We start from the raw sequence: 26,938 nt of genomic DNA, 5'->3' as shown, positions 1-26,938 counted from the left end.
TTTACATTATAATATTATTTTACAATATTTCTGTTTTTGCTGTATTTTTAATCAAATAAATGCAGCCTTGGTGAGAAGAAGAGACTTATTTTAAAAACAAGAAATGTTGATTTCTTTCAAACATTAAACAGAGCTTTTATTTTGGCGGAAATACAATTTTATTTTTTGTATTCCATTCGACTGTGTAGAAAGAACCTTTTTATTTTCTAAATAAAAACGTCCAAAATAGGCTACACAACTTATAATTTCAAGGGAGAAACTGGAAGCTATGCTGTCTACTCTGTCCAAAACATGCAGCACGTCAGACAAAATATTCGCACTGAACCATATAGTGCATTCTCAAATCCATCCATTCATAAAAAGGTTACCGGGCAACTGACGAGTACATTTTAGCGGGACTTTGAACCCTGACTAACAAGCAAATAGTGTCCAGCCGATGGCGCCGCTCGTGCAGCGCTGTCAGAATCAATCCGTGCATATATTAGAAAACTTTTTTTTGCAATAATTGTTTAAGGCCATTTCGCGATTTTAATCATCATAAAATAACTTTGCCGGAGAGTAATTTCTTGTGCTCTTGGGGGCCCTCTGGTGGCCCTAAGCAGCCGCTTAGTTCGCTTATGCCTTGGGCCGGCTCTGGTTTTCACAAATTCACGTTAGTTTACACGAAGATGATAACACTAACATTTTCCAAAAATTGGCATTTTGAAACCCGTTTTCAAAAGTTTGTATTTTCAGGCGACCAAAACGCCATTGTCCGGTCAAAGAACGGTTTCCCGTTTTTAGTTGTCGTGTAACTAACATGGTACATGGTGTCGTGTAATTCGTACTAAGGGTACGAATTACGGGGGGGGGGGGGGTAGTTGGTGGGGGTCTGACCCCCCTAAAGAAGGCTTGATCCCCCCTAAAGGACATGAAAATAAGATGTTGTTTAATCTACCCGTAATATGAAGCTTTACCTGTAAATATGAAGATGCATTTCTAGTCTTGACTGATTTTAAATCATAAATGCCATTGTGTATATCACAACCTGCCCTTAGGCTTTCAGTGTGTAAATGAATGCAGGAAGAATACCAATCATCGCTGTCAGTTAGATTTTTAGTGCATTCACGTCACGTCAAAATTTCCGTAATTACAAGATTCCAGCTAGTAAAAGGTATTCACATCCTCATATAAACTCAGAATTTTCGACGAGTTCCAACTCCAAACATCATTATTTTCTTTTTTGTCATCGTACCCTTTTTTCTTTTGTCAAATGAACTTAGATGATTTATGTGGTTCCGATAATAAAAAATAGTTTGAGTTTCTGTTGATTAAACCAATCTGCTTCATTGTATTAATATTCACAGATGCTAACAGAGTAAACTTAGCCTACTTACACACAGCGGTGGAATCAGTTGCTGTCAGAAATGAACAGCTTTTCATGGAGAATTATTCCAGGATTATTAAACGCATCTCAAAACGATGTGGTTGAAGTAAGAATGAAGTACTTGATGTGTTTGTTTGAGTTGATGTGTGTGTGGGCGTCGCCTCCGGAGCCTCAGTATTTGAATCTCAATAGAACGCACGCTTCGTGGGCGATAGAGTATAATGAGCCGCTCAAGAACGACTAACATCTCTCTGCTTTCAAACGGATTACATAAACACAGAATATTTGTTTTTGATTTGGTTTACAGTGTTTAAAATCTGACATTTCAGCGTTTCTTTAGACATATGTCTCATGTTTGTGAGACAAGTGTTCACTAAGCTAGAGGTCATTTTCTGAAGACTATCTGAATGAACGTCTTTGAGGGAGAGGCTGCAGATCGCGCATCATGTTTGATTTCTTTATTTTGCAAAAAGCACAACAATTTGTTTTTATTGTGACTGTACTAAAAAAAAAATGAAACTTAACAGATTATAATGATATATAACACTTGCCTGAATGATAAAAACGACAGTTATTTGAGTCTCTTTGGCACTGATAAGAAAAAAAGAGAGCCGATCGCGCCGGCGCGACCGCCGACTCGAGAGGGTTAACTAAAATGTTTTATTTAAATGAACTCAAACTTTTAAGGCAACCAGGTTACTTACTTTTTTAAGTTAAAACAGCAATATTTTTTAACAGTATAGTTAAGCAGTTATTTTGCCTAAGTTTGCCTAGTTTATATTTGAATAATTCCTATAAATTACTAATAAAAAGATGAATAAAAATACACATTCAATTTGGCATTAATAGTATTGCCATAGAAATACATAATTCCGAGTCTGAGGACAGTAACTACAGTAAATATGACATGGGGTGAATGCTGTAAATGCTGAGCAGTCCACCTGTGAAGGTCAATGGCAGATTTTTAGACTATAACCTTAAAGGAATACTTTCAGAAAATTCTGTCACTCATCATTTACTCACCCTCATGTCACTCCAAACCTGTATGACTTTCTTTCTTAGAAGAACACAAATAAAGAAATGTTTAAAAATGTTTTGTCTATACAATGAATTTCAATGGGGTCCAAAACAACATTGATTGGACCCCATTGACTTTTATTGTAATGACAAAAACATTTTGTAAAATATCTTCTTCTGTGTTTTACGGAAGAGAGAAAGTCATACAGGATAGGAGCGACATGAGGGTGAGTAAATGATGACAGAACCATGATAAGTTGAGTATTAAGACATTCATCGTCTTCTTAAAGCCAAGCCATTATTTAAATCAGCCACAGAAAAAGCTGTATCATAAATTATTTCATTATACTTCCTTTTTTCCCCAGACAATAAAGTGACATTATATGAAAGCCACAACCGTAAGTGACAGTGCTGTTGGCGGCCGTTCTTGAATCCGAGACTGAATTACGAGTTACCTGGCAAGTTTCCTGACAGACGGGGGAAAATTGTGAGTGCGTTATCAGCCTCACAAAACCAGAGCCGTGATTCATAGACTGCCAATTTATATCAGTGCAATTATAGATGAAGCAAATTGCAGAATGCCAGTTGATTCAATTGAATTTTAAATTGAATAAAACCTTGAACAATTAGATAAGTATGAGGAGTATGGCAAATTTCTAAAAAGCAACACTATTAACTGAAATGCAAACAAATATTAATGTGTACAGCAACACTATAATACAATCTCCCATTTGCTCATATATACACTATATTGCCAAAAGTTTTGGGGTGCCTGCCTTTACATGCACATGAACTTTAATGACATCCCATTCTAAATTCATAGGGTTTAATTTTGGGCCCACCCTTTGCAGCTATAACAGCTTCAACTCTTCTGGGAAGGCTTTCCACAAGTTTTAGGAGTGTGTTTCTGTTTATGGGAATTTTGACCACTCTTCTAGAAGCGCATTTGTGAGGTCAGGCACTGATGCTTGAGGTCTGGTTTGGTCTCTGCTCTAATTCATCCCAAAGGTGTTCTATCTATTGAGGTCAGGACTCTATGCAGGCCAGTCAAGTTCCTCCACACCAAACTCGCTCATCGATGTCTTTATGGACCTTGCTTTATGCAGGAAGGGGCCATCCCCAAACGGTTCCCACAAAGTTGGAAGCAAGAAATTGTCCAAAATGTCTTGGCATGCTGAAGCATTAAGAGTTCCAATGGGCCAAGCCCAACCCCTGAAAAACAACCCCACAACATAATCCCCCCTCCACCAAACATTACACTTGGCACAATGCAGTCAGACAAGTACTGTTCTCCTGGCAACTGCCAAACCCAGACCTGACCATTGGATTGCCAGACAGAGAAGCGTGATTCATCACTCCAGTGTGTGCTTTACACCACTGCATCCGACGCTTTGCATTGCACTTGGTGATGTAAGACTAGGATGCAGCTGCTCGGCCATGGAAACCCATTCCATGAAGCTCTCTACACACTGTTCTTGAGCTAATCTGAAGGCCACACAAAGTTTGGAGGTCTGTAGCTATTGACTCTGCAGAAAGTTGGTGACTTCTATGCACTGTGCGCCTCAGCATGCGCTGACCCCGCTCTGTGATTTTACTGTGGCCTACCACTTTGTGGCTGAGTTGCTGTTGTTCCCAATTGCTTCCACTTTGTTATAATACCACTAACAGTTGACCATGGAATATTTAGTAGAGAGGAAATTTCCCAAATTAACTTATTGCACAGATGCAACCTATCACGGTACCACGCTTGAATTCACTGAGCTCCTGAGAGCGACCCATTCTTTCACAAAAATTTGTAGAACAGTATATAGACGCTCAGTGCTCAAGTACCTTGCAGAGAGCAGCCTTACCTCAGCTAGTCCTTCTAACATTTGCTGCTGGCTCTGAGGTCTCTATAATGGTTAAATATAAGCTACGATTTGTCTTGTGAATATCTAACGAGCAATCTTTGGTCTCATAAATCTATTATTTGTTCCAGGAGTAGCCAGAGCAAGCTGAGTGACGTTATCAAGTAAGCCGTAGTTCCATTTGTAAAATTACCGGACTTTCGTCCTTGGGAGTTCGTACTCCTGAATCGAACTTGGCAAGTCCTAACTACCAAGGATGCAAGTCCGTACTTGGTATTGAGAAACCCTTAAAGGATTAGTTCACTTTTAGATAAACTTTTGCTGATAATTTACTCACCCCCATGTCATCCAAGATGTCCATGTCTTTCTTTCTGCAGTCGAAACGTTTTTTTGATGAAAACATTCCAGGATTTTTCTCCATATAATGGACTTCAATGGGCTCCAAACGATTCAAGGTCCAAATGACAGTTTCAGTGCAGCTTTAAACGATACCAGACGATGAATAAGGGTCTTATCTAACAAAACGATCAGTTTCTGCGAGAAACCGAGTAGTATTTATGCTATTATTTTACTTCTTATCAGACGAACGTGATCATCTCTGAGCTCCGCCATAACTTCCGCTAACTGAGGTCAAAATACGAGCCTGGTTATAGATATAACGATCGTAAATGCCTCATTCTACTGATCCGTGCAAGCGCTAATGAGGCATCTAGGTACATCCATGACCAGGCTCGTATTTTGACCTCACTTAGCGGAAGTTATGGCGGAGCTCAGAGATGATCACGTTCGTCTGATAAGAGGTAAAATAATACATTTACATTTTACATTTTACATTTATGCATTTGGCAGACGCTTTTATCCAAAGCGACTTACATTGCATTCAAAGTACACATTTTACATTTTGTCAGTTCTTGCTTTCCCTGGGAATCGAACCCATGACCTTGGCGTTACTAGCGCCACGCTCTACTGTTTGAGCTACAGGAAAGCCATAGCATAAATACTGCTCGGTTTCTCGCAGAAACTGATCGTTTCGCTAGATAAGAGCCTTATTCACTGTATGGTATTGCTTAAAGCCCTTTGAAGCTGTACTGAAACTGTCATTTGGACCTTGAACCGTTTGGAGCCCATTGAAGTCCATTATATGGAGAACAATCCTAGAATGTTTTCATCAAATTTGTTTTAATTTTTTTTCGACTTTAGAAAGAAAGACATGGACATCTTGGATGACATGGGGGTGAGTAAATGATCAGTAAAAGTTTATTTCAAAGTGAACTAATCTTTTAATGAAAGCGCAGAGTTACTGCCACTTGCTTATTTAGGATGTTATTGTATGTGTAGTATTAACATGATAGCGATAATTCGTTTTTAAATATATACAGTCTTGCTCAAAAGTTTACCCACCCCTTGCAGAATCAGTGAAAATGTGAATAATTTTAACAAAATAAGAGGGATCATACAAAATGTATGTTATTTTTTTATTTAGTACTGTCCTGAATAAGATATTTTACATAAAAGATGTTTACATATAGTCCACAAGACAAAAAATTGCTGAATTTATAACAATTACCCCATTCAAAGATGTATGTACCCTTGATTCTTAATACTGTGTGAAGTTGATCCACCGTTGATTTTTTTGTTTTGTTGTGATGTCCTGAGCAGTTAAACTGCCCAATGTTCTTCAGAAAAATCCTCCAGGTCCTGCAAATTCTTCAGTTTTCCAGCATCTTTTGCATATTTCAACCCTTTACAGCAGTGACTGTATAATTTTGAGACACATCTTTTCACACTGAGGAAAGTCGAGGGACTCAAACATTCACTGATAATTCACTGAATTATTTTTTCATTTAGTACTGTCCTTCAGAAGCAACAGAAGATACTTACATGTTTCCCGGAAGACAAATTAAATACAATTTACCTTGATCTTCAAATTCAAAAAGTTTTCACCCCCCGGCTCTTATTGCATCGTGTTTCCTTCTGGGGCATCAGTGCATGTTTGAACCTTTTTGTTTGAACCATACAGTCACTGCTGGAAAGGGTTCAAATATGCAAAAGTCGCTGGAAAACTTAAGTATTTGCAGGACCTGAAGGATTTTTCTGAAGAACATTGGGCAGTTTAAGTGCTCAGGACAAACAAGGGACTCAAGAATAACCATAACAAAACAAAACAAAAAAAACAGTTATGGATCATCCAGGTAATGACACACAGTATTGAGAATCAATGGTACATAAACTTTTGAACAGGGTCATTGTTATAAATTCAGCTATTTTTTTGTCTTCTGGACTATATGTAATAATAAGATAATAAGATAATATCTTATTCAGGACAGTACTAAATAAAAAATGAACATGCATTTTGTATGATCACTCTTATTTTGTTAAAATGATTGACATTTTCACAGATTCTGCAAGGGGTTGTGTAACCTTTTGAGCAAAACTGTATGGTTATCATCATACAGGTATATGGCAAACCCCCTAATCTCAACAATGTGCTCAGATCTGCCAAAGATACCAAAGTAAAATTAGACATAAAAGGTCTCAAATGGTGCCAAGATCTCAACATGAACTTAAACATTTCTCATCAAAATTATCTGAGCTATGCAATGCGCACTAATGTTATAGCTCTATACTCTTATTACATGTCAGCAATTGCTTACAAGTTGATTGATACATCAAAAATGGCAACAGTAAAGGTTTTGTGAGCTATAAAAGAGAATAAAACGTTCCTCTAGAGGTTGTTTGACCTACCATGACGGAAATTAAGATTAAAATAAAGGTGAAATCTGGAAACAGAAGTCCCGACCCAAACTCACGACATTGAAAATCAAGCTTGTGTGGCTAGACGAGAATGTTTAAAGTTCAAAGTGAAACAAAAAAAATGTTGAAAATTGCTTTGAAAATTACTTTTGCAATTGGCTTTCTATTATAGAGCAGAAATTGTGCACCGTAGCCATAAATGATAGTTAAAAGTGAAACTGAAAGTAAATCAATGTATTGCACTGCTACTGCTGTTTGCGTTACAATTCGAATTGTTTGGTTTGGAAATATCAGTTATTTTCCATCACAGGGCATCAAACAAGTAACAAAATCTCTTAAAACCGGAGCAATCCATTAGTATTATTTTTGTTTGTTTGTTTAAATCCTCTGCACTCTTTATTTCCCTCTCTCTTATTTTCACACACATGACTGCACTCAAATGTTTAGCTTACTAAGGAGTAATCGTTTTCAAATGGGTCTTATCTTTTCTGCCTTCCTGGTTTTCCCCTTCTCTCTTCTTCTCTTCATATCTTTCTTCTGTTTTTCTTTCTCTGCCCTCATCTTCTCTTCGTCTTACTGTCTCCCGCTGAGTCTTTATACTGTCTCTCTCACTCTGTCAGTTCTTCTCCTCTTCATCTTCTCTTTCGGCCTTTATCTTCCCCTCCTCTTTCTTATTTTTTACTGCTGTGTTTCAATCACCGCTCTCTCTCTCACTCACTCTTTTACTCTCCTCGTTCATCTTTGCCACTGATCTGTCCTTATGTTCTCTCTTTCTGGCGCGAGGGCAATCTGTGACAGTAATGTTCAGAGGCGAGCAGAGAGCATCAGACAGATGAGTTGAGGCGGGGGTGTTACTGCAAAAGCAGCGCATTAGCCCCCTCGTTCGCTCCATCTTTCTATCCTCGGCCGCCCCAGGGTCTGGATTACACATAACGGTCACAGAGTGACCATGTAGACGGATGCTCATTAAAGGCTAGATCATGATGGCGCATCAGCAAACACACACAAATACTGCAATCCACAATCTGACACTGACTTCCTGAAGCCTATTGTCATGTGGATGTCCTCCACATGAGTATCATAGCTCAATATATTAAGACAAAAGCCAGAATATATATATATATACACACACACACACACTCATCTAAAGGATTATTAGGAACACCTGTTCAATTTCTCATTAATGCAATCATCTAATCAACCAATCACATGGCAGTTGCTTCAATGCATTTAGGGGTGTGGTCCTGGTCAAGACAATCTCCTGAACTCCAAACTGAATGTCAGAATGGGAAAGAAAGGTGATTTAAGCAATTTTGAGCGTGGCATGGTTGTTGGTGCCAGACGGGACGGTCTGAGTATTTCACAATCTGCTCAGTTACTGGGATTTTCACACACAACCATTTCTAGGGTTTACAAAGAATGGTGTGAAAAGGGAAAAACATCCAGTATGCGGCAGTCCTGTGGCCTTGTTGATGCTAGAGGTCAGAGGAGAATGGGCCGACTGATTCAAGCTGATAGAAGAGCAACTTTGACTGAAATAACCACTCGTTACAACCGAGGTATGCAGCAAAGCATTTGTGAAGCCACAACACGCACAACCTTGAGGCGGATGGGCTACAACAGCAGAAGACCCCACCGGGTACCATTCATCTCCCCTACAAATAGGAAAAAGAGGCCACAATTTGCACGAGCTCACCAAAATTGGACAGTTGAAGACTGGAAAAATGTTGCCTGGTCTGATGAGTCTCGATTTCTGTTGAGACATTCAGATGGTAGAGTCAGAATTTGGCGTAAACAGAATGAGAACATGGATCCATCAAGCCTTGTTACCACTGTGCAGGCTGGTGGTGGTGGTGGTGTAATGGTGTGGGGGATGTTTTCTTGGCACACTTTAGGCCCCTTAGTGCCAATTGGGCATCGTTTAAATGCCACGGCCTACCTGAGCATTGTTTCTGACCATGTCCATCCCTTTATGACCACCATGTACCCGTCCTCTGATGGCTACTTCCAGCAGGATAATGCACCATGTCACAAAGCTCGAATCATTTCAAATTGGATTCTTGAACATGACAATGAGTTCACTGTACTAAAATGGCCCCCACAGTCACCAGATCTCAACCCAATAGAGCATCTTTGGGATGTGGTGGAACGGGAGCTTCGTGCCCTGGATGTGCATCCCACAAATCTCCATCAACTGAAAGATGCTATCCTATCAATATGGGCCAACATTTCTAAAGAATGCTTTCAGCACCTTGTTGAATCAATGCCACGTAGAATTAAGGCAGTTCTGAAGGCGAAAGGGGGTCAAACACAGTATTAGTATGGTGTTCCTAATAATCCTTTAGGTGAGTGTGTGTATATATATATATATATATATATATATATATATATATATATATATATATATTAGGGATGCACCGATATGAACATTTTGGCCGATACCGATAACCGATAATTCTTAATATTTGAAAGCCGATAACCGATATATTGGCCGATAAATCTTAATACAAATTTTAATAAACTCTGAGAGCCTGATTACAAAAACAAAAGGCTCACCATTAAAAGCCATGTCCCAAACACTTCAACATAAATCAAACCTATACACTACAGTAGCCTATTTGAACCAGTGTGAGATTCCTTACCTTTTCAAATTAATTTTACACTCCTATGGCCAAATATTTTTTTTTAACACTTTACAATAAGGTTTAATTTTGGTTAGTATAAGTTAACCAACAATGAATGAACAATACTTCAACAGGATTTATTAATTTTAGTTCATGTTAATCTCAACATATTCAGACCCAAAGTTGTGTCTTTTAACATTAGGTATGAACTGTGAATGGACTGTTACAAAACACAAACATTTTATTACTAAAAGAAACAAAGGTTATTGCTCTCTGTTTGTTAATGATAGTTAATGCATTAATAAAATGAGACCTTATTTGTAAAATGTTACCAAAAATTATATTGTCTAAAAAATAAAAATAATATACCTAAATAATGCAAACAAGTAATTGAACAGCATTACTTAGGCTGCATAATAAAGAATCAGAATGCAAGTGCATGAAATAACCTCCGCACAGACGATAAAGAAATGGTTTTAATCAAACCATATTGTTGATGGAAATGATACGAGAACAATAAAAGTGCTAATTATAAAAAATAATGCTTCTGTGTTTTTGAAAAAAAAAAAAAGTTTAATATTACAGTAATAGTAAACATCTGTAATATTAGTCTAGTCTATTAGGAATAATGTTGCTGTTTGAGAGCGCGCTGAAGCTGGAGAGAATGAACGAACAACCATAAACTGAAGCGCTTAGAAGTTTAATTAACAACTAAACGCATCATATATGAGTACAATCAGATATTTATACAAAATAAATATAATATTACAACTTATATTAGCACAAAATCACGCATAGGTGAAGGGTTATAACTCCTGTGGATGCTCTTCCCCTGTTTGAGAGCGTGCTGAAACTTAAGATGATCACCGGTACAGTGAAGCGCTGCGGGTTATTGACTTAACGAAACACATCCTATATGACTTTAATCAGATGTTTATACTACAAAAACGTAATATTACGACTTACATATGCTTAAAATGACGCGAATGCACAAGCGAACTTGACTGTGCTGGTCAGAATGCGTTGTTGACGCTTCCCACAACAGCGCGCTGAAAAACAATTAAACCCAGAGAATTCACTACGTTTTATAACAGAAATATTCTCATTGCAGTGTTATGTATAGGACAGTCCCAGTAGTTATTAATGCTGTGCATTTCTGTTTGAAATGCGCGCGCCGGTACAATGAAGTGCTTTACTGCATCGTTAATTAACTCAACCAAACGCATCCTATATGGGATTATATACACAAAATAATAAATATAATATTACAACTTACAATGGCACAAAAGGCTGTGAATGCACAAGCAAACTTGACTGTGCTCGTCATGAAGGTGTAACTCCGTGGGCGCGCGCTGAAGCTAAAGACCGGTACAAGGAAGTGCTTTACTGCATCGTTTATTTACTCAACCAAACGCATCCTATATGATATTACATACACAGAATAATAATAAATATAATATTACAACTTACAATGGCACAAAAGGCTGTGAATGCACAAGCGAACTTGACTGTGCTCGTCATGAAGGTGTAACTCCGTGGGCGCGCTCTTCCCTCAACAAACGCGCTGAAACACACCGCTCTTTTACAGCCTATTCTATTCTCATTATCATTTTATATAGATTATAGAAGACTTGCGCTGCACATGTTGCACATAACTGTATTTTCCTTTTCGAAGTGATTCCAAACATATTTAGAGCAATTCAAACCCATCATGGTGGACAGCGCGTCCGTCTCAGCTGAAGGAAATAATACATTATCTATCGGCTTGACTATATCGGTCAAATTTTCTTATTGGACCGATAACGATAACATCAAAAATAAACATTTATCGGCCGATAACGATATGTTGCCGATATATCGTGCATCCCTAATATATATATATATATATATATATATATATATATATATATATATATATATATATATATATATATATATATATATATATATATATATATATATATGTGCTGTCAAGTGCATTAAAAGAACTGATGATTCAAAAACAATTTCTGTAATTAATCGCAATTCATCTTGAATAAAAACATTGGAGATTTTAATATAATCATATTGTAATAATTTCACAGTTACTCTCCAAATTAATGTAGGAACAAAATATTTCATTTAAGACGTTATTTAACTCATTTAAGACTGCTCTTTTGAGAATACTCAACAAAACATTTTGCATTTTGGCATAATTTTGTGTTATTGTTTGTTCAGGCACAAAAGAGAACACGATACTGTGCGCACAAAACTGGTGCGCGTATTTCTGTGCGTTGTGTGTGTCAGGACATTCACAGACAACGTGTTCTCTTTTGTCTTGTTGCGCTTTAATGGTTTAAAAGCATTTGCATGAGTAAGAGTGTGATCATACTGTAAAGCTAACCCAAGGATAACAGAAAAAACGGATGCTGCGTTAATTGCGTTAAATATTTTTAACATGTTAAACTGAACACTCAAATTTTGACAGCACTTGTGATGGCTAAACGACTGGTCAGAGCATATCCAAAACTGCAGTTCTTGTGGGGTGTTCCCAGTCTGCAGTGGTCAGTATCTAAGGGGTCCAAGGAAGGAATAGTGGTGAACCGGCGACAGGGTCATGGGCGGCCAAAGCTCATTGATGCACATGGGGAGCGAAGGCTGGCCCGTGTCGTCCGATCAAACAGACGAGCTACTGTAGCTCAAATTGCTCAAGAAGTTAATGCTGGTTCTGATAGAAAGGTGCCCGAATACACAGTGCATCACAGTTTGTTGCATATGGGGCTGCATAGCTGCAGACCATTCAGGGTGGTCATGCTGACCCCTTTCCACCGCCGAAAGCGCCAACAGTGTGTGAGCATCAGAACTGGACCACTGAGCAATGGAAGAAGGTGAGCTAGTCTGATGAATTATGTTTTCTTATATTCAGTAGGTTGCTTTGGGATACTTCTGCTGGAAAACCATGGGTCCTCCCATCCATGTGGATGTTACTTTGACACAAACCACCAACCTAAGCATTGTTGCAGACCATGTACATATTTTCATGGAAACGGCATTCCCTGGTGGCTGTGGCTCTTTTTTTAAAGGATCTGCTGCTAACATCTTAGAGCCAGATACCACAGCACACCTTCAGGGGTCTAGTGGAGTCCATGTCTCAAAGGGTCAGGGCTGTTTTGGCAGCAAAAGGGGGACCAACACAATATTAGGAAGGTGATGATAATATTATGCCTGATCGGTTTATATATATAAAGGAACATATTAAAATCTTAAAGCATATTTAAAAATCCATGTCACAACCCCTTTAAGACCAAGGCCTCAAATCGAAAATATATATTTTTTTAATAATTTTTGGGGAGTTTTGCTTTGTTGGATAGATAATGGAGAAAGAGATAATAAGACCTTCAGCATTACTCAAAATATGTGTGTGCGCCAACCACTGCACCATGGCACCGAACAAGGTTTTTAACGTTTGAATATCATCCAATTCACTGTCTCTGTTGCTTTTGTTAGCCAGGAGGCCAACGCACCATCGCAAATGAGCTCTGAAAACTATTTCATGCCCATCAACATATAAATCATTCACTAAAGAGAGACAAGAAGAACACGCAGTCCTCTGTTTAGTCATCAAAGAGCACAGAGAGAAAAATGTGGTAAACTACAAATGCATAAAAATATAAGGGAAGGCTGTTGGAACAAGTCTTAGACTACATGGCAGGTCTAGCGGGCTAAATATAACCTTCTGGGTTATCTGCTTTCTGCAAACACTGAATTGCTGTTCCCTCTCATTATTTACATGTCTGTGCTTGCGATCTTTGTTTCTCTCTTTTTCTTTTTTCTCTCTTCATTCCATCCTCCTCTCTTTCTAGCTCTCTCATATCACCCTTCTTCTCCCTCTCACTTTTTCATCTCCCCAACCCCTATCGTCATGTCCTCAGGTTAACCAAACACCCCCTAACATGAAATCAAACGCAATCTCTCTTTTTAAATACAGACAGGCTTTTATGCTGAATTTACTGGAGCGTACGGCAGATCTGACGATATGAGGGTTGAACAAGCTCACCATGATATAGTGTCGCTGCATCTCTGTCTTCTCGCTGGCCAATTTCTCACACTCCAGCTTGAGACTGAAAAACACAGAGGAAAAATATGAATGAAAAAGACGGTACAAAAATATGATCGGTGTTTCGATGTTAATTTACTGCTAAGTCTGACATCATGCTGACTTCCCTGAAAGAGCCGTTCACATGCTGACACAATGCAGACAGTTCACTTAATCAGAATAATCCATTTAAATTAATCAGAACAAACCAATTTACTTACAGGAATCAAAACAATCGGATTCACTTAAATGAATCAGAATGATCCAACTCACTTAAATGAATCAGAACAAACCAATTCATTTAAATGAATCAAAATAATCCAATTCACTTATATGAATCAAAACAATCTGGTTCACTTAAATTAATCAGAACAAATTCTGTCAGGACCACTACCGTCAAAGATGATTGACAATTAGCAACATACAGTTTGGATTGGCGGTATGGTTCTGTTCTGGGCAAGAGCTCCTGCCCATCCAAGCAGCCTAGCATAGATAAGAGCAGGGAGAGCAGTGGGAAAAAGGAACAAAACCAACACATATTTGTTGCAGATATTTCTAATATTCAATATTATAATTTACAACATAATTCGAGAAATTAGAAGGTGAAATCCTGACTGGACGAGAGGAGGAGCTGGGGATGGAGGAGGGTAGTTAGCTCCTGAACAACACAATAAAGCTGCTGAGGAGCTTATGGATGCTGTGATAAGCGTTGTATTCCTATAGGTGGACGTGGATCAGCTGAGAGTTAGAGCTTGACTGAGCCAGAACTAACGCTACACTTGATCAGTTCATTTACATGAATCAAAACAATCTGATTCACTTAAATGAATCAGAATGATCCAACTCACTTAAATGAATCAGAATGATCCAACTCTCTCACTGTACTTTGATGTACATACAATCAGAATAATCCAATTCACTTAAATGAATCAGAACAAACCACTTGACTTAAAATAATCTGAAGAAAAAAAAACCTGATTCAATTAAAAGAACAAGAATGAATCAATTCACTTAAAGGGATAGTTCACCCCAAAATGAAAATGTGATGTTTATCTGCTTACCCCCAGGGCATCCAAGATAGATGACTTTGTTTCTTCAGTAGAACACAAATGAAGATTTTTAACTCCAACCGTTGCAGTCTGTCAGTCGTATAAAGCATTTAAATGGTAACAAAATCTATGAGAGTAAAAAAAAACATGCACAGACAAATCCAAATTACTTGTGACGACACATTGATGTCTTAAGACACGAAACGCTAATTTATTTACCTCTAATACACCACATGTGCAACAGCCTTGAGCGCGCGATCACTTCCTGTGATCTGCCATTTACGTCTGTAGAAGATCTGCCGTAGTTTGAAGGCTGTTAGTGGTGTATTAGAGGTAAAGAAATACTGTTCGTTTTCTCACACAAACCGATCGTTTCGTGTCTTAAGACATCAATGTGTCGTCACGAGCCGCAGGGTTTAATTTGGATTTGTCTGTGCATGTTTTTTTTACTCTAATAGATTTTGTTACCATTCAAATGCTTTATTCGACTGACAGACTGCAATGGTTGGAGTTAAAAATCTTCATTCTACTGAAGAAAAAAAGTCGCCTATATCTTAGATGCGCTGGGGGTAAGAAGATAGACATCAAATTTTCGTTTTTGGGTGAACTATCCCTTTAAATCAATCACAACAAACTAATTCATTTAAAGGAATCAGAACAAATGGATTCACTTATGGAATCACAAATTAATTAAATTAATTTAAATGAATCAGACTTCTGTAATGCTACTCACTGTTTTAAATATTGTGTCAGTTTGCTCAGATGTAACAATGTAATATAAAACCACTACTTCTTGGGAAAATAAGTTTGTTATTTGAAAAGCCACAGTGAAAATGTGGTTAGTAGGATCACCACTTTTAGTCAGTTACTCCCCAACATGAAAATGTTGATGTCATACTGCTGTGAACAATACAGTTAGTAGCCTGTGGAAGAGATAAATCAGCTCATGCAATCTCACCTGTGGTACTGAGCCTGAAGGAACTGGAACTCCTCTTTAATGCGGTCCAGAGTCTCCAGCACTGTGAACTTAAATGACTGTCCAGGCTGCAGAGGTACCTAAGGAGAGAGAGAAAGAGATTAATCAGTAAACAGCCATCACTCTTTGCTTCAAGATTGGACTGGGTAAATTAATTTACCAAAAGTGACTCATTGAAATACAACTGAAAATGTGCTCCCACCTCCCATTTTGACCTTGGCCTCACTACTAACACTACATGCATTTTTAGTGAGGGAGGAGAGAAAATTTGATAGCAGCAGCATTTCTATTGGGTCGTGGTAACCCTCATTCTGCAAAGCTCTCACAAGATTTAACACAAACTCTTGGTGCCCACAAATGTGCTTCCTAATCTCAAGAACAAATCATTAATCTGAGATAAGCAGCTATGAGTACTATATGGAAATTGTACTGTCAGATATGCAGAATTAAATTTCTCCATCCATAAAAATACCCAGCACGTTGATTTCTACTTCATTAATAATGACAACAACAACAAAAGAAATGCATTTCTTACTAATGCAAAAACTATAAATGGTAATGCAGACAGTTCATTAAAATGAATCTGAATGAACTACATGAATCAGATCATGAACCAGTGTAGTCTGTTTGTTTAACAATGAATCTTACGCGTCACTTCTTCATAGTGAATCAAAATTCAGTCTAATTCCAGAAAGAATTACTCTTCTGGGCTGGTTCTTTTTAATTAATAAAAAAAACAAAGTGCAACCAGTATATTTGGAAGTTTGAGTGACTGAAAATATGAGCCGGTTCTTTTTAATAAACCAAAAACAAACCACTCAACCCGAACTAGTGACTCTTTTAAGAGTTCAATAGTTTAAGAGAACGAAAAAAAGAGTGCAGGCAGCTGCATTTGAAATGTCTACTGACCTACTATATAGAAGTCGAAAACAGCACAAGTAGTATATCTGAATTAGCAGCATTCATAAAACAGCAAAGTACCCGGATGATTTACTACTTCCAGTGAAGTGTGCATCTGATGGACTCTTAACTATCCCATGAGGCCACTGGAGAGGAGTTCTGATGCAGTAAATCACATGACAATATGGTGGATGTAGTATACGTCCGATTTTCACTCACACTACAAAAATTCCATCAAGAACATATAAAGAGTTTAGATTAGTTTGATTCCTGAAAGATTCTTCCGAGCAGTTATTTTTAGTAATGAAAAACTAATGAATCAACTGACCCGTCGCAGAGACCCGCCCCCTTATTTTCAGACGTCACACCCACAGACCGTTGGCTGAACGTCTGATGCATATGGCTCACTTATCTGGAAACACTTCAGGAGTTTCAAAGTCGTCATCTGATTGGTTGAATTCTACAGGACGTCCGCGAGACGTGTGTGTTGCGTTCTTTAATGGTCTGCTTGGAAACAAATGCTGTGACGCCAAACTCCCTCGTAGAAGAAGAACGCCGTCGTGTTTACAACTGTGACAATGAGCGCTTACTAGGATCAACTAAACGTTGGATTTTCAAAATGTGAAGTTCACGTTTCCATTGTTGCAGTAAACTTACACTGTCTTTAATTAAAAATTTAAAGATGCATGCCGTTCTGTTATTGCAGGGAAATCGACTTTACATTTTCATGCCCCTAAACATGACGCGGAACAAAACAAACTGATTGGTTGCGTTACATGTCAGTCAAATGTCCTCTTGGGCGGTCCTTGACCAATGAAAGCTGCGATAGAGTCCAGACCTTCTGCTGTCAGTCTGAAGGTCTGGCTACACAAAACTACACATCATGTTCCCAAGCAGAGAAAAATACATTGCAGAGCAACGCTCCGACAGGCAAGACAGAGCCGGTTACTTTTGGTATGAAGCAAAGTCTCAGCTTTAAAATTTTGTCATTTAAGAAATTTAAACAATAAATAGCGTGTTGTGGCTTTTTAATGTGTCGTGACAGATCGCTGTAGCACCTCAGTTCAAGCAGCACATGAACGATAATCTCTTCCTAAATAAACACGAATGAACATCGGAAGGTATGTTTTTCAACCGCCAAGACCGAAAGACATCAATACACACTATTTTTTAATCTATTAACTCTCCTGTCAGGTTTGTTGAAACAAAATTGTGGATTCGGCATTATGCTTGGTTAGATCACCTGCCAATCAAACTCCCTGCAAAGGATGAATTGCTGAGATTACTAAAATAAGTGCGTTGTACTCTGAATTCCACATCCACATCCACACATTTCCCCCCAAATCTGAAAACATTTCATGTGGGCCCATCTATGAGCAAGACCTACATGCTTTGATCTGATCCTGCTTCTCCTCCTCATTAAGACCTGAGTTCTTTCCTTTGCTATTTTTAAACACGTTTGCCATTCTGTCAGCTGCTTCCTAAAATGGCCGCCTTTGTCCTGGACTCCTCCGGGCTTCCAGTTCTCTCTCTGAATTTCCCTGTCCGGTGAGCGGTTGAAGATTGGCGGTTTCAGTAGGAGCTTAATTAGTCTAGACAAGCGAAATTCAATTAAATTTCAATTAGGCTAACGGTGGAGGTCAGACACTCGGTGAGCTTTCGAGTAATTAAGCTGCAGGCGAACAGCTGACTGGATGAGTTCAGTACACACCCCACGGTGTTTGTGTGTGGATAGGGGGGGGGGGGGGGGGGGGCGTCATCATATCCCTACTGACCCTCATTCATTCAAACACGTGTGTGTGTGTGTGTACAGTAACTATCCTGAACACCACACAGGTCTGGAACTCACAGTATTATACAACAACAAGAATATATCACCAGGAATTAAATATTTCTATAATGTTTAGAGGAAACATCTCATATAAATCACTAAGACAATTGAATAATTTCTCGAAAAATATTTGTAAATTTTCTGAAGGAAATGTGTAGTTTCTGTGCAGAACCAGCTTCCACAATGCTACAGTGTTGTGAATGGTTGCTTAGCACTTGCTAGGGTGTTGTGCAAGTCCACGGGTTTTCCATGAAATTGGGCTGCTTTTACACTGTTGCCAAGGATTATTTTTTAGTCTGCGGGTTGAAGCGACATTGGGGACTCCACGGTTGCCAGGCTGTTGCTATGCAGTTGCTAGGATCTTGTTAAGCGGTTGCTAGGATGTTATGGGTGGTTGCCAGGGTGTTGCTATGCAGTTGATAGTGTGGTGCTATGCAGTTGCCAGGGAATTGTTATACAGTTACTAGGATCTTCTTAGGCAGTTGCCATATTGTGAGTGGTAGCCTGGGCATTGAAAGCAGTTGCTAGGGTGTCGCTCAGATATTGTGGGTGGTTGCTAAAGCATTTCTATGCAGCTGCCAGTGTGGTGCTATGCAGTTGCCAGGGAATTGTTATGCAGTTACCATGATCTTCCTAGGCTGTTGCCATGTTGTGAGTGGTAGACTGGTCAATGACTGCAGTTGCTAGGGTGTTGCAATGTGGTTGCTCAGATGTTGTGGGTGGTTGCTAGAGCGTTGCTATGCAGTAGCCAGGGAATTGTTATGCAGTTACTAGGATCTTCCTAGGTCGTTGCCATGTTGTGAGTGGTAGCCTGGTCATTGACTGCTAGGGTGTTGCTCAGGTGTTGTGAATGATTGCCAGGGTGTTGCTATGCCATTGCGAGGGTGTTGTGGATGGTGGCCAGAGCGTTGTAATGCAGATGCAAAGGTGGTGGCATCTGGTTGCTGGGAAGTTGATGCACATTTGCTGTAGTTGACATGAGGTTACTAGGATGTCAGTGATTACCAGAGTGTTGCTATACAGTTGTTTAGATGTTGTGGGTGGTTGCTAGAGCACTGCTTATGCATCTGCTGGGATGGTGATAGGTGGTTGCCAGGGTACTATGCAGTTTTTAGGGTGTTGCTTCCTGGCCCAAGACGGGGGAAAAAAACCTGTCCTATTAAGTCTTTATAATATTGTGGATATTCATATGGGACTCTCGTATGAGATTTTTTTTGCCTGTTTTATCATCCGCCAAAGTTGCAAGTTCAGGTGAGTGCTTGAAAAATAACAGCAGACCTTCAACCTTTTCAACAACCTGCAAAATGAGATGTTTTTCATGTCTGTAGCACAAATGCCGCAAAATGATTTACATCAAAACAATAATAATGCTAAGTATTTTATGAGCAACAGTAATTTGCACTGCAAATAACTAAAAAGTAAAGTATCTTTCTTTGCTTTTAGTTATGATAAAAATAGATTAGTTTGGACTGTATTTAAATGGAGGGATTCACAACATACAGTGCAAACATACATTCAAAACTTACATATAAAAAAACAGAAGAATCCTTGGTAAGAGCGTCTGTTTAGACACAACAGTGTGTGTCAGACAGAAGGAGGGGGAATCCTGAAATCCAAAACTGATCCAGTTAATCTGGACGGAGGGGGACGAAGCAGACAGCAAGCCATGTGGGACAGCAGCTAGTCAATCACAATTTAGACGAGCTGCAGCAGGCTAGCCTAGAATTACTGGAGATTATCTTCTGAGGGAGGTCAAAGGGGGAGAGAGAGACGAGCAGATCCCATAACAATGGTGGGAAATGAAATCTCTCCCAATCACCCACTCAGATCATCTCATATATCACTGCTGGAGTTGCTATTTTGGACACAGTGTCTTAAATCGGCTTGAAGGAGGAGAGATGTCAAAAGAGGAACGGCGACAGCTTTCGAGACGTATACGGAGCTGTTTTCAGCTCGCATCCTCGCAGACAGGCTGGGATAGAGACATCCATGAAATAATCATCCGCTGGTGAAATATTTAGTGCGAAAAGGCGCACGAATAGATGAGGATCACCAGAGAGTGGGAGGAAGAGAAGTGTCAGTGTGATCTCGGGGGGATCTGGGTGAATGTGCGAGTGCGTGTGTGTGATCTCGCACTCTAAAAACCCGTCTTTCTTTCCTGCCCAGTCCTGCAAGACCTTGTCTCCACAAATCTGCTAGAATTCCCAGGATACAGTCATTTCGAGGTGCTTGAGTTCAGCAGGTACACCTCGAACTGGCTAATTAAACGACCTGAGAGAAAGTCCATCCACTTTTGCTCATCATATCTGAAGCTTTCACCTGATCTTAAACCCCATTGAATGCTGGACGTCAGGTGGCTTCTCGGGACTATCTTGGTGACTTACTGACAATGCGGCTCTGGAGTTGCTCGCTTTGTGAGGCAGAGCAAAAGCCATCGCTGTCCAATACTGGATTAGGAACTGTGGATTGGCAGGCAGAGAAAACAGCTTTTATACTTTACAGAGTAAATCGGCAATGGATTGAGTTGAAAAGAAAGACAGAAAGAAAGAAGTCCTTATATTTGACAATAAAAGAGTGTGAAGATATGAAACCTGAAACCAAGTTTTTCATCCAAATGTGGCCAGAATAAAAACATTTATTAAATCAATACAGCTGTGAGTAAAAATGAGCAAACCAGCTCAAACTATCAGCTTATTAAAGGAGCATATGCAAATTTTGTGGCCATGGAATTTGGCCACATTTTTCACTTGGCCACCACTTCAGTGCAACAGAGAGATGGCATTCACTCTAAAACACACACACATACACGCAATAACACACTATAAAACATGTACGAATATGGTGCAAATTCACATTTTCAATGCAAATTCATGCATTTTTAGTGAATCAAAAACATTGAAAGACTGAATACTGAACTAATTACTCTTAGAAAACTGATTGTTTTTAGTGAATCAAAAACATTCAGTGCAACCAGCTTAGCCCGATTTCCGAACAAATGACTCTTATTAGTAAATCTAATCTTATTTCTGAACAAATTAATCTGAATTTGAGCCGATTCTTTGTAATTAATTAAAAACATGCAGAGTGAGCAATGTAGTGATCCCCAAATAAATGCTAGCCAAGATTTTTTTTGTGACTCCCCAGCATATGTTATAGTCTGATTCTTGAACAATGAATCTTATGAGGCAGTTCTTTTAAATTAATCAAAAACTTTGGCTGCATCCGAAATCGCATACTTCCCGCGTATATAGTAGGCTAAAACAGTATGTGAAAAAAGAAGTATGTGCTGAGGGCAGTAAACAAATTAAGAACTTTTCTCCAAATAATTTTACCTCAGAAATATCTCGTAAAGGAAAAGGAATCATTCATGAATTTTCAACCCTAATAATAATCTAAAAATTAGGTAGTAATGAAAACTACCTGAGTACATGAAACAAATTTCCAGCATTCAAGTATTTGCCTGTCCACATAGAAAGCAACATTCAATGTGACACATATTTTGATGTGTAAAATGTAGCTATATTGAACAGAATCTTCTCTTTATGCCATCTACACCATTTTGCTCATGAACTCAGTATCCATATAAATGTTCTCATCCTGACACAACACACACAAGCACCTGCCTAGAAAAACCCATAAATCCACACATTGCAAACACAGGTACTGTTAGCGAGAGCGTAAACACGCATCATGTGCTACGTGCGCTAGCACTCATATTACAGCCTCTTATTTGTATCAGGTTCTTGTTGTGTCAAACATATCCAGACCTCCTGCAGGGAGAGTTCATGTTTCTTACACCTCACACATGACATCTATGGACTTCTCGCCCTCAAACGTTGATTGAATACCAGCATTGCCTCTAGATGATTAATATTCAGCCTTAAAAACATGCGTTCTGTAAAGTTGTGTTCTCTAACAGTCGGAAACTGAAGGTGTGGCTGCAGCGGATTATTAGCTTTCCCTGCCCGGCTTTTTTATTGTTATTGTTTTTGGCTCAGAAGCACGGAGCACTGTAACCCTTCTCTCATTCCACCTTCCAATCCCCCTGCTTCAGATAACACTAACCACAAAAATCCAGTGGAACCAATTACCAGTCTTCCCGATGCAGTTTTGCCTTGCAAATCAGACTAAACCCTTTCCACAGGCAGGTATGTGCAGACTCTGACACATGCAAACACACTCATTTCACACTGATAGCCTCCATCTGATTTGCACTGGATGGTTTTGAACGGTTAAACAAAACTACTGATGGACCTACCTCTGACTGGTGAAACATTGACTGAAGTGTGCTAAGCAGTGGTTACCAGGGCATTGCTATGTGGATGCTAGTGAGTTCTAACCTAAGGAGGTTTTAGCATGTTTCTAGGGTGTTTTGGTTGGTTGATTTCTGGTCCAAGTAGAAATGAGTACACTCTTAGAAACAAAGGTTCCAAAGGGGAGTTTTCGCAGCAAAGCCATTGAAGAGACATTTTGGGTTCCCCAAAGAATATTTTAGTGAACAGTTATACATATGGGTATTTTTCTTACAAAAACGCATCACTTTGCTTCAAAATGCCTTTATTAATCCACTAGAGCCGTATGGATTACTTTGATGATCAATTAATGTGCTTTTTTGGCTTCAAAAAATTCACTGCCATTATAAAGTTTGGAAGAGCCAGGATATTTTTTTAATATAACTCTGATTGTATTCGGCTGAAAGACGAAAGTCATATTCACCTAGGATGGCTTGAGGGTGAGTAAATTATGGGATCATTTTCATTTTTGGGTGAACCAACCCTTTAAAGGTTCTTCACGGAGCCACAGATGCCAGTAAAAGACCCCCATTTTTTAAAGTAAGTAACAGTGATGCTTGGCTTAACTAGCCTGACGTTGTCCTACTCAGATTCTACAGACCTACAACCAATCAGAGCAACGGAGTAAGTGACTTATGTTGAGAAACGCATAGTTGTTAACTCAACTGCACGCACGCTGGAAGAAGTAGAAGAGGAAGATGAGTGTAAACGATCTTTGCCGGTGTTGTAAAAAGAATTTAAGGATACACCGAGTACTTACCAACACGATCATCATTTTTGAGAGAAATAGTAAAGGTGAATGCATATACGAACAAGTTCTCCGTTTAGGATTAGTACGAATTCAACCCAAGCGCTCTTTGGTGACGTGGATGATTACGTTACTATTGATCATCTGTCCATCATCGTGTAAAGCCCGCCCTGACAATTTGATTGGTCCGAACAGCTCTGGTTGCTCCACAACGGATCAAGTACAGACCGAACTTCCCGACCTCAAAAGTTCGGCTGGCATCCAGGCTATGGCTTAACTAAAACCGCTAATAAAAAAAGCATGTGTTTCTGTGTTTTCTGAAAACCGAATTCTCACAAACGTGGATTTGATTTCTCAAAAGTAAGAGAACAAGAAAAGGTGTGAGCACAAAAGGCAATGTTTATGCATGGTTACACACACAGACCTTTCTCACACCTTTTAACTGCGCAGGTCATGTTTCACAGGCCATGAAGGTAAAAATAAAACCTGGCTGCAGATTTCACTGGTCCTTTGGAGTTTGTTCACAGAACACCTTCGATCACTCTGTCTAGGAATCTCAGGACATGTTTGTATATTTGCTAAAGGAATGTTATGGGTTAAAATAAAAACGGTATACTAAGAATTTAGGTCATGCTGTTGATTTTCGCAGAAATACATTTGTAAAAATCCACTGATAGTTATGTACTTACGGCTGAATGTTCATAATTCAGCACAAAATCAAAAGAAACATTTTTGTCATGGATTTTTTTTTTTTTTAAATGATCATATTTCTTAAAGTGACAACACATATGTATGAAGTCTCATGAAGAAATGCCAGGGTTATAAAAATATAAAGTAATGAACTCAAATGCAAAAATAGTCTTAAAATGCTCTTTTTCACTTATGATTTTAAGGTGAAATATGACATTTTCTGGACATTTCTTGATTGTTTTTATGAAATTCACCCTTACAATGGAAGTCTATAGGGCAAATATACAACAACAAAACATACTGAATCAGTCTCAAGGGATATTTCATTCATTAATAAAGACATCTGATGGGTTCTTTGCTGAGGTCTAAAAAGGTGAGGGAGAAGGTGAAACAGACTTTGTTCTTAATTTAATTCTAGAGAGGACTGACAACCAAAAGGGAAAAATGCAGATTTTGTAATGCTAGGAAAAGTGAAATATCTATGATTCTGGATATTCTTTGACAGTTTTGTGAGATTCACCCTTACAATGTGAGTCTATGGGGGACAATTCATTCATAAACACATCTGATGCCTTGTGCTGTCATGTATTACAAGTTTAGGCTTGTACGCTGAACCACACTTAAAACAAGCTGCAATGTACGGTAGATTCTTAAGATTCTAGAAACATCAATATACCAAAGACAGATAACAGATAACAAACAAACTTCCCACAGTGAGCCCTATCCAACCCCACCCACATACACACCTAAACCACTCTAGATTTGCCCAAATGCTCTATGACATCTATTAGAGGGGGCGTTGAGAAAGGGTTATTACACAAACTAATAAAGACGCACATTGTGTTTGATTCCTCCCACACAACTTTCTATCAACTGGCTCTTGAGGACACCTGGGTGAAGCTGAATATGCGTAAGTGCGACTGAGCCTGAAGAGATGTCTCTCTTACATCCAATCGCTTCATCTGTCCCATTTGTTCAGGGTGTAGGAGAATGAGAGAGCGGAGCACTTACCGGGTGTCTACCCTGCGGGTACATGGTCACCGGAGGGATGCCGGTTTTGACGGGCAATGCACTGATCCTCCGTACTCCTGCGTCCCCCTCCACCAGGGGACAGATCCCCGGATCGGGCTTGGGAACCCGGCTCTGTCCTTTCTGAGCCGCAGAAGGCTGTCAGCGCATCTGACGAGGGGTCCTCCTAAAACAGATCCCCTTACTCACACTTAGACTGGATTTCCCCCCAGAATTCCCTGACGTCCCACTCCGTAACTCTCCGTCCCACAGATCAGGAGACCGGGAGAAGCAGGGAATTCAGAAGAATCAAGTCCAGCTGTCTTGTCCTTCTGCAAATGTCCCCAATAAGCAACAAAAACAAACACGTATCTCCATTCGAGTCTTCCAACCTTGTAACAGTACCTCTAAAACTACAGGGCTTCTTTGCTGAGGTCTAAAAAGGCAAAGGAGAAGAAGGAACAGGCTTTGTTTTTAATCTAAATCTAGAGAGGAAGAAAAAAACACACACAGGAAAGCAGGAAAGAACAGCAGGTCACTGGAAGATCCAGCAGGCTTTTCAGCAGCGAGCCCTAGACTGTAATATATTGTGCCTGTTGGCTTCAACACAAACACGACAGCCTGCTCAAGCTGCACTTAAGGTGGACCAGGCGAGATAGATAGACGGAGAGATAGAGACAGAAATAGATACCAGTACATGCATACAACCAATTATACATGATCATCGCTTTGAACAGCCAATAGATTCATATCATCATACAGATAGACCTATAGGGGAAAAACACAAATTTGATATCTCAGTTGTGTTTCCTAGATTAAATGGAGAGCAAATTCAGACTTTCTTAATGAGTGCCCTGCTTATATTTTTCGACAGAGAAAAAAACACTTACCTCAGTAATCTCTCACGTGTCTTTTCTAAAGCAAATCTCAATAACTGTGATTGGCCAAATCTGCAAAGAAAAAGAGATTTCAATATGCACTTGAAATCCTTCAACTATATTGTACTGGGTCTCAATTTATTATTCCTAAAGAATTTCTGAGGAAATATCATATCAGAGACAAAAATTCATACTTCAGTGAAGTATAACTGAGATCACAAATGAGCAACCTCCGAGCAATTAGCTTTGCCTCAGGGGAGAAACAAATCAGCAAACAAGGGATGTGAAAGAAAGAGAATGAGAGAGATTAGGAATGATTCAATTTGCCAGAAATTCCCTGAAAGCATTGTGAGAGTGTGTGTGTGTGTGTGTGTGTGTGTGTGTGTGTGTGTGTGTGTGTGTGTGTGTGTGTGTGTGTGTGTGTGTGTGTGTGTGTGTGTGTGTGTGTGTGTGTGTGTGTGTGTGTGTGTCCAACCTCATATTTGCGAGAATGCTACGCCTCTGACAGATATATCTTCACTTCAGCAAATTTCAGTCATCCAGTATCGTTTGCATCTCTTCATCATTCCCTTGTTCTCCTCTCCGTCATATTAGCGGGATCTCAGAAGTGTCCCTTGTAAGTCGGCGACACCTCTTAGGTCAGGTATCGCCCTAATCGCCGTTATCTAATTGTGTGGATTAGACAGGTAATTATTCACACGACTCTCTCCCTTCAACCTATCACAGATACTTGTGAAGCTGGCTGAGTACAAACAGACTTCATGGAAATGACCATCTTGACAATAATCTGCTCTGAACTGGTTGGGCTTCTGCATCCTGTTGTCTAGGTTTGAAACAAGATAAAAGGACAATTAGGGAAAGAAGAAGTGAATAATGTATCACA

The 26,938-nt window shown here is 39.2% G+C and overlaps 1 protein-coding gene across 2 annotated transcripts in view; it reads right to left on the bottom strand.

Moving 5' to 3' along the window:
- tle2b (TLE family member 2, transcriptional corepressor b) overlaps positions 1-25,786 on the bottom strand; it is a 73,016-nt gene extending 47,230 nt beyond the window's left edge. For both annotated transcript variants that reach the window (XM_079808566.1, XM_079808565.1), the window contains exons 1-3: positions 25,181-25,786; positions 15,691-15,788; positions 13,645-13,708 (exon numbers count right to left, since the gene is read on the bottom strand). In XM_079808566.1, coding sequence (XP_079664692.1) covers positions 13,645-13,708; positions 15,691-15,788; positions 25,181-25,204 — 186 coding nt within the window. In that variant the 5' untranslated portion in view covers positions 25,205-25,786. The remainder of the gene's footprint in view (positions 1-13,644; positions 13,709-15,690; positions 15,789-25,180) is intronic.
- Positions 25,787-26,938: the final 1,152 nt, after the last annotated feature.

This window comes from Gobio gobio (genome assembly GCF_949357685.1).
Source record: "Gobio gobio genome assembly, chromosome: 24".
Lineage (NCBI taxonomy): Eukaryota > Metazoa > Chordata > Actinopteri > Cypriniformes > Gobionidae > Gobio > Gobio gobio.
This window is presented reverse-complemented; position numbering and strand designations above follow the sequence as displayed.